The sequence below is a fragment of the Mustela erminea genome, chromosome 5 (genome assembly GCF_009829155.1).
Source record: "Mustela erminea isolate mMusErm1 chromosome 5, mMusErm1.Pri, whole genome shotgun sequence".
Classification (NCBI taxonomy): Eukaryota; Metazoa; Chordata; class Mammalia; order Carnivora; family Mustelidae; genus Mustela; species Mustela erminea.
In genome coordinates this window covers 34,877,316-34,891,407 of record NC_045618.1, presented here as the reverse complement: position 1 = coordinate 34,891,407, position 14,092 = coordinate 34,877,316, and the positions used below count along the sequence as shown (strand labels likewise).

General features: G+C 37.8%; 2 protein-coding genes across 4 annotated transcripts in view; one reads left to right on the top strand and one right to left on the bottom strand.

Moving 5' to 3' along the window:
- LRRC49 (leucine rich repeat containing 49) overlaps window positions 1-1,488 on the bottom strand; it is a 163,296-nt gene extending 161,808 nt beyond the window's left edge. For 2 of the 3 annotated variants that reach the window (XM_032342599.1, XM_032342601.1), the window contains exons 1-2: window positions 1,333-1,488; window positions 611-667 (exon numbers count right to left, since the gene is read on the bottom strand). In XM_032342599.1, coding sequence (XP_032198490.1) covers window positions 611-667; window positions 1,333-1,380 — 105 coding nt within the window. In that variant the 5' untranslated portion in view covers window positions 1,381-1,488. Of the gene's footprint in view, window positions 1-610; window positions 668-1,328 lie in introns of all 3 variants that reach the window. The other variant, XM_032342602.1, reaches the window with a different exon arrangement.
- Window positions 1,489-1,744: 256 nt separating this feature from the next.
- THAP10 (THAP domain containing 10) lies at window positions 1,745-13,852 on the top strand. The gene is made up of 3 exons (XM_032342606.1): window positions 1,745-2,396; window positions 12,293-12,440; window positions 12,550-13,852. Exons 1-3 carry the CDS (start codon window positions 1,968-1,970, stop codon window positions 12,738-12,740), a joined length of 768 nt encoding a protein of 255 aa, XP_032198497.1. The 5' UTR covers window positions 1,745-1,967; the 3' UTR covers window positions 12,741-13,852.
- The last annotated feature ends 240 nt before the right edge of the window (window positions 13,853-14,092 follow it).

Sequence of the window (14,092 nt, the reverse complement as noted above, 5' to 3'; positions counted from 1 at the left end):
TTGTGTCTTGAGACAGTTCTGTGGGAGGTAGATGAGTATGTCTGAGTGCTGAGGTGAGACAGGAGAGAAAGAAAAACATGTATCTCAAAAATCAGATCTAACGCTAGAAATAATGGAAAGGCCAGCGGATATTGTATGCAAATCTGGGGAAAAAGAATCTTGTGTTTACATCTTAACTTCTAAATAGTATTAAGCCCAATATATTTTCACTGCTAATCTATTATGTTCTCACCTGATTATAAATGAAATCTGTAGATATATCCCCCATATTATTACATTTTATCCATTATAAGATGCCATCAGTAGTAAGACATACCATCATTTTACTCACTACTAAGAAAGAAAAAAACTTTCCTAACTCGACTATGATGTGCCATCAATTTTAAGAAGAATCCTGACTTAGGAAATGTTTAAATATAAAAAACAAAACAAAACAAAACCCACCTCTTGTAATCGGTGAAGTAAGAATCAGTTTTTTAAAGAGGTTTTTTTACTTTAGGTGGGCAGAGAATAAAAATTATTTTAGCTCTACTCTTTAAATCATGGTGTTATTTGTGTAGGTTATAAAATAATTATCTTCGATTTAAATATAAATCTGCTTAAATCTTACTTTGCTTTTTTCAGGAAGCGATGATGTCTGAATAACCAGATGAAGCCCACAATTCACCTGCAACATAAAAAATTATAGCATAAAATACGCTCTTAACTTAAATACACACATATTTCTCCCCAAACTGGTACAGAGAAAGATATAACAAACACTTAGTATAAAACAGAATGCTTGCTTTTCGTTTGTGGTAAATGATCATGTTCTGACGATCTGCTGAAAACAATAAAATCACGACTAAGAATTAAAAGGTTTCCCTGTGATTTATTTCCCAAGATGTCTGCAGCGATGTAACCCTCTACCTTATAACCTGAGGTATCTGACACTTGCCATTTCAAGTCTACGTAAATATCTCAATGGGACAGGTTAAGGAGGTGGAGTGCCTATCAATAATACATTTTTTTTTCCCCCTTTAAATAAGAGAAGGGGTGGTGGGAAACCGACTGGTTAAAAGAATTGAAATGAGTCTTAGCCTTTCACAGCAGACCAGCTCCACCTTCTGGAAGCCAAGAACCTGGACAAGACTTTGACTACCCATCACACAATATTAAATACCCTCCAAGTGCCTTGGTCCAGTCCACGAATCTCAAGCCTCGGTCAGACAATAGCTTGAGTGGATTCAGCGATCCTGGTCCCAATAATACAGCCCATCACCTAGGACAAAGACGCCAGTCAGAAAGAACGATACGAACGGGGGAGAAGGGAAGGCAGGAGACCCAACCTACGTTATTCGCAGCCCGGCCAGAAACAGAGCGGTACTTCCCGGGAATCATGGCAGGAGACAGTCCAGGATCTGTTAGATCTGCCTTGGAAGCGACGATACAGCGGAGACTCAGACACCGAAAGGGGTCATCTCCCAGGCAACCCGCTCAGGGGTTACCATGGAGACGACCATTTCCGGTCTGGTCCTCTCCCAAATCAGGGGGCCCACCCGGTCGGTAGAGCCTCCGCTGATGTTTGCTGGGGTCCGGTGCGTCCGCACTTCCTCGTCCTGCTTTCCTGGCCTCGTGCAAACGGAGCGGGAGTGTGGGGAGGAGGACACGGGGAAGAGGCCGGTCGCCTCGGTAGCTGTGACAACCACCACTTCCGGTCCGTCCCTCTTTACGGCCCACCTCAGTTCGGCCCGCGCGAAATTTGGATCCCGCTGCCGGTGGCGCCCTGCTCTCCGGGGAGGACCGCCGCGGGCGGACGGAGGCCGATATCCGAGCACCGCGTACTCCCCTGTGGGGCCCCAGCTCGGGACTTCCGGTGGCCGGAGGTAGGGGCACGCACGAGGCGCCGCGCCGCGCGGCCTGGCGCAGGGGGACCGGCGTCTCCCAGGCTGGGAGCGCGCGGGCGTGCGGAGGCTGAGGCCGCGGCGATGCCGGCGCGCTGCGTGGCCGCCCACTGCGGCAACACCACCAAGTCCGGGAAGTCGCTGTTCCGCTTCCCCAAGGACCGGGCGGTGCGGCTGCTGTGGGACCGCTTCGTGCGGGGCCGCCGCGCCGACTGGTACGGGGGCAATGACCGCTCTGTCATCTGCTCGGACCACTTCGCTCCGGCCTGTTTTGACGTCTCTTCGGTTATCCAGAAGAACCTGCGCTTCTCGCAGCGCCTGAGGCTCGTAGCGGGCGCCGTGCCCACCCTGCACCGGGTGTCCGCCCCGGCACCTAAGGGGGAAGAAGAGGGAGAACACGCGGGCGGCCCCGAAAAGGGAGGAGAGCCCCAGGCAGGCAGGCAGGCAGAGGCCGCCCCGCGGCCAGCCTCCAGTACGCTCCTCCGGGCCAGGAAGAGGGCTGCGCCTTCACAGGTAAAGGGACATCAGAAGTCCACCGAGGGTCGCGGAAGGACCCCCAGACTGTGGCTCGGCTGTGCCACTAGTGTCACCTGGGGAAGGTCATCTCACCTCGAAGGGTTCCGTTTTCCCATCCGTAAAATTAGGAGGGTGCTGTAGCGAGGATCGCCAGGTCCTGTTTGACATGAACGCTGGGGAGTTACATAGTTTGCTTCTGCCTCATCCTCCCTCCCTCGGACTCCCACAAACGCACACTCTCATCCTTTAGATTATAGAGTCGCCTTCACGGTCCGCTGCAGACTTTTTAAATAAAAAGGGTCCCATTTGCGCAAATCTCAAGGAAAAGGATGCTTGTAACTGTTCTTGCTCGACATTAACCTGAGCTTTAGGAAATGACTTTAACTGCCAATATGGTGAGGGAAGGGGGGGTGTGGAGCCACGGATGAAAATGGGGTTTGCTGACATATCTCTTCGCACCCCTCAACTTCCTCTTGACTCGCTCCCTGTAAGTTAAAACATCCTAGTGAGCTTCATGTTCTCACCTTGCCCTCTTCTGCTGCCTGACTAGTCCTCATAAGCACGGACTAGACTTGTTTTGCATCCGGGCACCAGATCTTCTTCCCCACTTCCCATCTTAATGAAGACTGCCCAGCCTTCTTTGAGATAATCAAGCATCAGCCCTATCACCATCCCAGAGATTAAATTACGACTTTTGGTTGGATCTAAAAGGTATCCATTTCGAGAGATGGGAAGAGTTCACCAAGTGATCGTCAGCTGATCCGTAACTGACATTTTGGCTTTGACTAAGCGCTCTTTAGCCCAGACTCAAACTTTATACACAAGGATGTCAATCCAGGAGATTAAGAATTTCCTCACAGGCCTGTAATAGTTGCTCTAGATCCAATTGCCAGACCAAAACATTTTCTGAAATACCAGCCTGCTTCCTACATTGGAATGCATGCTTAAGACACTTTTAAGGTATCCTGGTATTACTAGGATTAAGAGCAAAATTACTAACATCCTACATGTCCTTGCACGCTTTTTGCCTACCATACTAGTCCTATGCAAGGCCACTGTCCCTTGTTGCGCCATATACACCAGTCATGTTGATCTTTTCCATTTTTGAACATGCTATGTTCCTTCCTACCAACAAGCCTTCACTCATTTGTTTCATGTAATGCCCTGGAATTATGCTCCTCCCATTCCCCATTATCATCAATTAAGTCTTTTTACTTCAAAAATCAATTCAAACATCCTTCCTCTTTGGTCCCCTAATTATGTATTTTCATTCTTCATATAGTTCATATGCTTTGGTATCATACATACTTCAATAACACATCACAGTTGTCATGAAATAATTGTGTCATTTGCTTAATGTCTGTCTTCACATTAGAATGTAAGCTCCGTGAGAGCAGGGGTCCTATCTGACATGTTCATTATTGTATTGGCAGTATCTAGACAATATTTCGCAAATTTTAGGAATTCAATAAATATTTGTGGAGTGATTATGAGACTCTAAGAACACTTTTTTGTACTATAATGGAATTTTCAGTTCTCAGCCAGCTGCCCTTCTCACCAGGCTGTGTACCAGTCAAGACATCTGCCCCTTCCTTTAATTATCTGTCCACTATCACACTCATCCAACCTTTACCTAAGCACATATATAATACACAAATTCAAATATGTAGTAAAAGGAGCATTGAACATGCCATGCACACCCTTTTACCTTTTTACTTCCTCATAATTATACCACCCTATCAAAACTCGGGAGAAGAAAAGCCAGCCTAGTGAAACAATCAAAGATTTTATAACAAAGGCTAACCTTGAGGAGATCCAGAGTACATACCAAACGTACTTTGCTATTAGAATATTATATATATTAATATATCTAGCCAACATTTCTAACAATCCATATTAATGCAATTAATATACTTGCTGTTTATTAGGAAACTAAGTAATAGTTACTTTAGAAGTATATAAGGTTAAAAAGAGTTTAGAGTTGATAGCAATATATTTTTAGCCAGGTCTGGATTGAGTAGCCCTAGAAACATTGCTAAGAAAGTACTTGTGCGACCTCTGGCTCCTTTCCCCACTCACTGTTTTTCCAATTCCAGGAGCAACTGACTAAAAATCTAATTTCCAGGCATTGTATAACATTTACAGAGGGCTATTATAGATACTGTTCTGGATAGTTGGGTTTTATGTGGATAAATGTAACTGAATATTCCCTATCTGCAGGGAGCTTTCCCAGGAGAAAGGAGGCTCTGAGGAGTACTATGTACTATCTGATATCTTACTTCATGAGGCTGTGATTATTTTCCTTCTTATTTTTTATCTAGCTGTATTTTTAAATTGTCTAATTGAAATGTAAAAATATGCAGGGAAGTGGACAAATATTGTCATTAAATTAACGCAGACTGAACAAGTGTAGCCACTAGACAGCTCAAAGAAATCGAACACTGCTAGCAACCCAGGGACCCCTGTATCACCTGAGCTGAAGCCTTCACTCCTTGGAGAAAACAAGTTTGCTTTTTTTTTTTTTTTTTTTTTTTGTAAGCCTCATAAAATAGAACCATTATATAGGCATTTCTTGCCTCTGGCTTCTTTGTTCAACAATATATTTGTGAGGTTCATCCATATAGTTTCATATATATCGGAAATTTGTTTTAATTATCATATAGTGCTCCATTGTATGAAAATGCCAAAAAATGTCTCTATTCTACTCTATTTGGACATCTAGGTTGTTACCACTTGGGGGCGATTATAAGTAATGCTGCTATATGCATTTTTGAACATGTCTTTTTCATACGTGCACACATTTCTCATGGTATATACCTACAGTTGCTGAGACATGGTATTATGCTAAACTTCAATAAATAATTCCAAGTGGTTTTTTAAAATAGTCATACCAGTTCACACTTTTCTAGCAGCCTGTGAGAGTTTACATTGTTCCTCATTCTTGCCTACACTTGGTTTGTCAGACTTCCACATTTGAGTCCTTTTGCAAGGTGTGTAGTGGTGGTTTACTTTGCATTTCCCATTTTGTAAATGAAATTAGTAAGGGAACACCTTTTCAGATGTTAATTGAACATGTGGATAGCCTCTTTGGTGATATGCCCATTTTTCTATTGGGTTATCTTACTTTTATTGATTTCGGATTCTTAATAAATTCTGGCTTTCTTTGTCAATTGAATATGTTTCAAATATCTTCTCCCACTGTGCCTTTGCCTCTTCCTTCTTAATAGTGTCTTTTGATGTACTGAAATTCTTAATTTTAATGCCAACCAACTTACCAACATTTTTCTATATGTTTAATGCTTAAAACACGCTTATACTGCCTTCTATAAATTTAATTGCTTTTAATTTTTACATTCAGATCTACAGCCCATGCAGAATTGACTTTTGTTTATGATGTGAGATAGGGTTTAAGTTTCATTTTTTCCCACATATCCAATTGACTCAGCCTCTTCTATTGAAAAGACTAGCATTTCCTCATCCTATAGCATCAACTTTGTCATTAGTTAAGTTTCTATGTACACATTACGTCTGTTTCCACATTTTAAAATTCTGCCCATTTATCAATTTGCATATTTTTGCAACAGTATGATAGTACCTCAATTATTGTAGCTTATATTAAGAATCAACATTTAATTAATTTCTCTTACCTTCTTCATCTTCATAGATGTCTTAGGCTATTTGGGGCTCCTTAAACTTCCATATATATCTTAGAATTGGTTTGTCGATTTCCACAAATTATTTACTGGGATTTGATTGGGGCTACATGGAATTTATAAGTGAATGTGGGGAGAAAGACATATTGACAATAATAGTTCTTCCAATCCATGAATGTAGTGTATCCCTATATTTACCTGGGTTCTTATGTTCCTCTTAAAAATATTTTATGGCATTCTATGTAAAGGTTTTGAACATCTTTTATTAAATTTATTCCTATTTGATCTTGCTATTATAAACAGTATTTAAATTTTTATTTTTATGTATTTATGTAGATAAATTGATCTTTGTTGACCTTGTATCCAGAAACCTTGTGAAAACCTATTTATTCCAATAATTTATAGATATTTTCCAACTTTCTACATGTCTATAACATGTCAGCAAATAGTTTTTGATGTTTGTGCTTTTATTTTCTATTCCTGCTTTGCTAACTAGAAACTCAGTACAATGTTGGGAACCAAAAAGGTGATGAGGAATCCTTTTTCTCATTCTTATTTCCAGAGGGAAAGCCTTTAAGTTTACCATTTTATATGATTTTTGCTACAGTTTTTTTTTTTTGCAGTTTTTTTACTCCTGTCTATTCCTAGTTTTTGCTACAGATGTAAATCATAAATGATGTTAAATTAGATCAAGTGCTTTTTCTGAATCTATTCATGATCATATATTTTGTCTGTTATTCTGTTATTGTGGTGAATTATATTACCTGGTTTTGAAATATAGAACCAAACTTGCATGGCTGAAATAAACACATTTTGGCCAAGGTGTATTACTCTTTTAAATATTGCTTGATTTGATTTGCTAATACTTGGGATTTTTACATATGTGTTCATGGGGAAACTCAGTCTGTAATTTTTCTTTCTTGAAATGCCTTTCTCAGGGGTGCCTGGGTGGCTCAGTAGGTTAAGCATCTGCCTTCAGCTCAGGTCATGATCCTAGGATCCTGGGATTGAGTCCCACATTGGACTTCTTGCTGGGCAGGGAGCCTGCTTCTCCCTCTGCCTGCCTCTGTCTGTCTGACAAATAAATAAAGAAAATCTTAAAAGAAAAAAAATTGTCTTTCTCAGATTTGGTATCAAGATTATGCTGACTAATGTGGAGTTATTTCCTCATATCATTCTCTGGAAATGTTTCTAAAAATTGGCATATAGTCATTAATAAATTTGATATTAATATTTGGTAGAGTTTGCTGATAAAGATACTAGGTCCTTACCTAGTCCTGGAGTTTTCCCTGTGGGAAGATTTTTTTTAAAGATTTATTTATTTATTTTAGAGTGTGTGCACACAAGCAGGAGGTGCAGAGAGAATTTCAAGCAGACTCCGTGCTAAGGACAGAGCCCACTGCATGGCTTGATCTCATGACCTTGAAATCACAACCTGAGAGGAAACCAAGAGTTGGATGCTCAACCACCTGCACCATCCAGGTGTCCCTTGTGGGAAGATTTTTAATGATGGATTCTTTTTTTTTTTTAACAGTTATAGGGTTATTCAGTTTTTTGTTTCTGTACTTACTTTGATAAATTACACTTTTCTAAAAATTTGTCAAAGTTTTCAAATATATTGACCCAAAGTTATAATAATTTTTTACCTTTTAAAATGCTATATGATCTATATTTCATTCGGTTTTTTATCTGCTACATCAGGTGTTTATCAATTTTTATTAATCTTTTCAAGGAATAAACGGACTTCTTGGTCTTCTTTCTAGGTTTGGTTTTTCTTTTTTCCATTATTTTCTGTCATTTTTCCTTCCCGGCACTTATTTTTTTCAACTTTGATTTTTTAGTTGGTAGGTTAGATTTATATAGTACTGAGCTAAATGATTAACAGATATTTGCTTCTATTTTTCCATTAAGCAAGCTTGTTAAAAAAGTGAAAACTTCACTTAAAATTATCTGTACATATTAAGATGTGGTATTTCATGCGAAGAATATTAGAATAACCAACTTGCTTGCTTATGTGAAGACAAAACACGAATTTCCAAATACTTCATATTTTATCCCGCTGCTTAAATTTTTAAGAAAATTTTCCAGTAGTGGGGCATCTGGGTGGTTCAGTGGATAAAGTGTCTGCCTTTGGTTCAGGTCATGATCCCAGGGTCCTGGAATCAAGGCCTCTGTGTGGCTCCCTGCTCAAGGGGAGCCTGCTTCTCCCTTCTCCTCCCCACTCTTACTCTCTGTGGCTATCTCTGTCTCTCTCTGTCAAATAAATAAACATCTTAAATTTTTTTTCCAGTATTTTAAAAATTATTTTTGTAAGACTTAGGGGTTTTTTTAAGAAGTTTTAGGTTCACAGCAAAACTGAGGGGACTATAGAGACACATGCGCAGTCACCTCCAATATCAACATCCCCACCAGAGTTGGTACATTCGTTAGAACTGATGAACCTACATTGACCCATCACTATTACCCAAGTGCCATAATTTACGTTATAGCTCACTCTTTTTTTTTTTTAGATTTTATTTATTTATTTGAGAGCCCGATGTGGGACTCAATCCCAGAACCCTGAGTTTGACCTGAGCCGAAGGCAGAGGCTTTAACCCACTGAGTCACCCAGGCGCCCCTATAGCTCACTCTTGATTCCTCTACTTTTTGAATTTTTAAAAAAATTTTTATTTACTGTTCTTGTAACTTCTTGAGAGTTTAAATTGGATCATGGGTTTCCAGAACTTTCATATTAATAGCCAAAGAGGCATTTGAGTTTCACATGCTTATTTCCCAATTGTAGAATTCCCTATAGTGGTTTTAATATAGGAAAAACTGACTTCTGAAATGAGGATATGTTAGAAATATTTTGTGGAGTAAATGTTTTGTGTGGTGTTAATGATTCTACTCTAAATTAATTAAGCCTAATTAGTTTTTCTATAGTCTTTTGTGCATTTAAGACTATAAATTCCCTTGTAAGCATGGCATTGAGTCCCATAAGTTTTTTTGATATAGAATATGATTCTTTAGCTTAAAGTATCCTTTTATTTTCATCCTAAATTTCTCATCTTTTCATGGGTAATTTTGAAGTGGGTTTTTAAATTTCCAAACATACAGGCATTTTGTAGTTCTATTTTTGTTATCGATTTCCAGGTCAGTTACACTGTGGCCAGACAGCTTATAGCATATGAATTTAATCATTTGAATTTATTGAAACTTGTATTAGGCAAAACATAGATCAGTTTTTATAATGTTCCACATGCACTTGAGGTGAATGCATGTTCTGCAGTTGAGTATGTGTTCCACATATGTCTAGTAATTGTGCTTACAGGTTCTCTATCCTTATTGAATTTTTGTCTACTTACTGTATTAATTACTGGGAGAGGCATGTTAAAAATCTTCCACTGTGATTTTGAATTTATGTATTCGATCTTCTAATTCTAACAGTTTTTGTGTTATGTAGTGCTAATATAGCAACATCAGCTTTCTTTAGGTTAGCGTTGGCATAGGACATCTTTTTACATCCTTTTATTTGCGATCTTTCTGTATCCTTCAGAATTTTGGCATTACTCTCCTCCGATTGCCACCTTTGAAGAGAATGTATCTTTTTCCTCTGGCTGCTTCTAATATTTTTTTGTTTTCCAGTTTTACTGTAAAGTGCATAGGCATGTCTTTCTTTGTTTTTATTTTGATAAATACAAATAGCACTTTTGTAAAACCATGTCTTAATATCTTCTCTCCATTTTGGTGAATTTTCAGATATTATTTGCTCAAACAGTGCTTCTGTCCCATTTTCTCTCTCTTTTCCTCCGGTACTACAATTTATATCATATATGATACTTTCTCATCTTACCCGCTTTGTCTCTTGTGATCTTTTCTATAATTTCCAAACTTTAGTCTCTTTCTGCCTCATTTCAGATGTTTTCTTTTAACTTACATTCCAGCTGATCAATGATGTATTTGGAAATTCTGCATTTTAACCTTTTAATATGAAGAAGAAATAATCAGATATGTGCACAAAAGATTTATTTTCAAAAATTTCTAATATAGGGACGCCTGGGTGGCTCAGTGAGTTGGGCCTCTACCTCTGGCTCAGGTCAGTTGGGCCTCTGCCTCCGGCTCAGGTCATGATCTCAGGGTCCTGGGATCAAGCCCCACATCGGGCTCTCTGCTTAGTGGGATCCTGCCCCCACCCTGCCTGCCTCTCTGCCTACTTGTGATCTCTCTCTCTGTCAAATAAATAAATAAAATCTTTTTAAAAAATTCTAATATAGATTATTTTAATAGGTTATAGTGTATCTATGCAATAGATGTTATACAGCCATAAAAATTATGTAGAATATTTAATAACATTGAAACATGATATATTAAAGGAAAAAACAAGGTTATAAAACAGATGATTCCAATTAAAAAAACATATATGGAAAAGACCAAAAAAGTTCTAAAATACAAAGTTCTAGCTACAGATAAAGAGATGATGGCTAATTTTTAGTTTATTTTTGCTTCTCTGGCGCAAATTTTTCTCAGTGATAAAAATTATTATTCTAATGGGAACAGAAGTCATTTTTAAAAGCCTGATTAAGTTCCTAAAATGCCATTTTTCCAGGCATAAACTTGTTTTCTAAAGAAATATTACTTATTATAGATTTTTATAATGCTTGGCTTAGAAGTAGATTCAGCCAATAGAAATTGGTCATTATTTCATAGACACAAATGAAAAGATAAGCCTTATATTTTGATTTAAGTCCTCAGTAATATTAGGTATAATTATTCCTGTTACAAAATCACTCTTCAGGGCACCTGAATGGCTCAGTCAGGTAAGCTTCTGCCTTCAGTTCAGGTCACGATCCTGGGAACTTGGGTTCGAGTCCCATGCCAGGCTCCTGCTCCGTGGGGAACCTATTTTTTTCTCTGCCTCTGCTTCTCTCTCTGTCTCTCATAAATAAATAAATAAAAATCTTTAAAAAAAAAAAAAACTACAACAAAGGGATTCTTCACAAAAGTTTCTTCACAGTTTCTTTAACTTGGGTGTTAATGGCCTATGTTCCAGCAACTATGGAAGCCAGCTAAAATATTTTTCAGTGGTGATTCATTAGTTGCATAGAACACCCAGGGCTCACTCCATCAAGTGCCCTCCCTAATTCCCATCACCCAGTTACCCCATCCCCAGCACCTCCCCTCCAGCAACCCTGCTTGCTCTCCATAGTTAAGCGTCTCTTATGGTTTGCTTCCCTCTCTGTTTTCATCTTATTTTATTTTTCCTTCCCTTCCCCTGTGTTCATCTGTTCTGTTTCTTGAATTCTACATGTGAGTGAAATCATATGATATTTGTCTTTCTGTGACTACTCAGAGAAATAATACTATTATTTAATATTTTTAATATTATTATTTAATATTATTATTACTATAATATTGTAAGAAATAATATTTATTCTTTTATTTAGCTTAGCATAATACCCTCTAGTTCCATCCATGTCATTGCATATGGGAGATTTCATTCTTTTTGATGGCTGAGTAATAGTCCATTATATATATATATATATATATATATATATATATATATATATATATATATATATAGCCACATCATCTTTATCCATTTGTTGATGAACATCTGGGCTCTTTCCATATTTTGGCTATTGTGGACATTGCTGCTATAAACATTGGGGTGCACGTGCCCCTTCGAATCATTATGTTTGTATCCGTTGGATAAATACCTAGTAGTACAATTGCTAATGTTACCATCTAAGAATCCAAGTCCTTTTTCTTTCTACCTCTTACTTCCCCCACAGATCAAAATTTCCATTTCACATTGTAATTTTTCTCAGGAAGGCATAAAAACATTAAAGTCAGCCATATTATTTTGTTTAAGTATTTCTCTATAAGGTACAAAAGACCGATGATCAGGCTTTCCAGAATAATGCTACTGCTAGGATATCCAATAATTTAATACAAGTAGTATTAGCTCTCACAGCTATTGATTTAGGGAAAAATAATGAGTTGTAAGCAAATAATAACTTAAATATTTGTTTACCCTGAATGTTGGCAATTTATGATTTACAAATAGTAAACAACAGTATGGCAGAGTTCTTACGAACTTGGACTTTGGAGCCAACTTGCCTGGGTTCCAATTCCAGTCTTCCTAATATGTGACCTTGAAAACTATTATTTATACTCTTTTACTACTTCTCCCTTTTGAAAGATAAAACCATACTCCTTAGGCTACCTTTGATATGGTTCTCCTCTGGTTTATATTTTTAGATTACATGTGAAAATGAAGTTAAACAAACACAAGTCCCTGCTAATAATCTATCTTATGGTGTCACTTCAGTACCTACTCACTGTGAAGACGGCCCAGTGCATAAAAGTACACAAATGTCTCTGAAAAGGCCCCCTCACCGCAGCGTTGGTACGTTTGGACTCTTCAACTGACTGATCATTGAATTGATCTTTTGTATATGAAAGATAAATGACAAGCAAAATGTAATTCACAGGCCAATGTGTTTATTCTCTTTCAGGTATTCAGGCCAAAGTGAAAGTGTTCGGAAAACAATTGTGTAACGCCACTACTCAGACCGAGGGATTGCAGTCTAGAAGTGCCTCCGTCTTTGACATTTACTCCAGTGACCCAGATGCAGACTGGGATGTCAAGAGTGAGCAGAGCGATTTGTCTTATATAGCAGTGCAGGTGAAAGAAGAGTCCTGTTAAAAATGCAACGTCAAAGGACTTGATGTCCCATAGGTTTTCAAATCTTCACTCACATAATCACTTCTTTGCTCTTGCAAATCTTTCACTTTGGGATAATTGAGTATCAGCAAAATTGGTTCAGCTCTAAGGCAAAAATGTGTCCACCTGCCAAGATAACGAAGCTAATCCTGCCCACAAACCTCCCCACCTCCCACTTTCATCTCTTGTTTCTTTTTTCTTTTTATCCTTTTGGTGGAAATCGAGATATAAGACAAAATGCACAATAGCATTTCCAGATCAAGATTAAGCACTGAATATTTAAGCTTACTGCAGAAGCAACACTCATCTGGGGCTTATAGGACATTCACAAGTTAGAGTGTCACTCTTCTAAATAACTTGAAGGTAGTAGTAAGCACAGGCAAGTGTGGTACTATGAAATGATTTGGGAACCAGGAGACTTATCCTTGATTATTATTTTTTTATGTTGTATATTTATTAGTTTGCCCATTCATAATACTATTGGATCTATAGATCAGTCCCTATGAGCATTTCTGGTGAAGTTATGGCTCTTACAGAAAATTTTGGAAGGGAATAAATTTAAACATGGATAGAGTTGCATATACTTGGATTGCCTTGTTAATGAAATCTACTTGCATTGGTTCCTATTACAACGAACCAATGAGCTTGATTAATTTAGATTGAAATTATTAACATCATGCAAAAAAAAAGTATTATATTTCTAACATATCCCAATTTCAAAAATTAGGTTTTTCTCATTAATACCATTCTATCAAATTCTACATTTGGGAACTAATGGTGTGAAACATAGCTGCCCCATCTGCCATTTACCAGGAAAGTTTCTAAAGCAGTTTTGTACCATGAAGTAATTTGTTACAGTTGTTTCTGAGAAACTTACTATAATTCTGATCTTCTACTGAGAGTAATAAAAATAAATGTCCATTTTATACCTCACATGTCTTGTTAATTACGCATGATTGGAAGACCTTGCATGCATTTTATCCTAGAAGGTTTAAATAATATACCAAAGTGATTTTCTTTCAAAGCTAATTTCATGTGTGACTTAATTTGAATGGTATAATTTTATTAAAAAGAATAATAAAATAAAATATTAATAGAAGTGAGCCTGAACAATGATTATCTAAACACATAACACTATTGTTGTTGTTGTTGTTACTGTTTCTTTGGCTTGAATTTGAGATGACTACTTGGTGTTTTGAGAGAACATTGTGTTTTAAAATTAAGCATATAAACCTTCTGAAGCTAAATGCTATCAGTAAGTACCTGTTGTTCCTTGAGCTTTTAAATAGCCTACCACCTTAATTAATTACAATCATATAATTAATAAAATAATT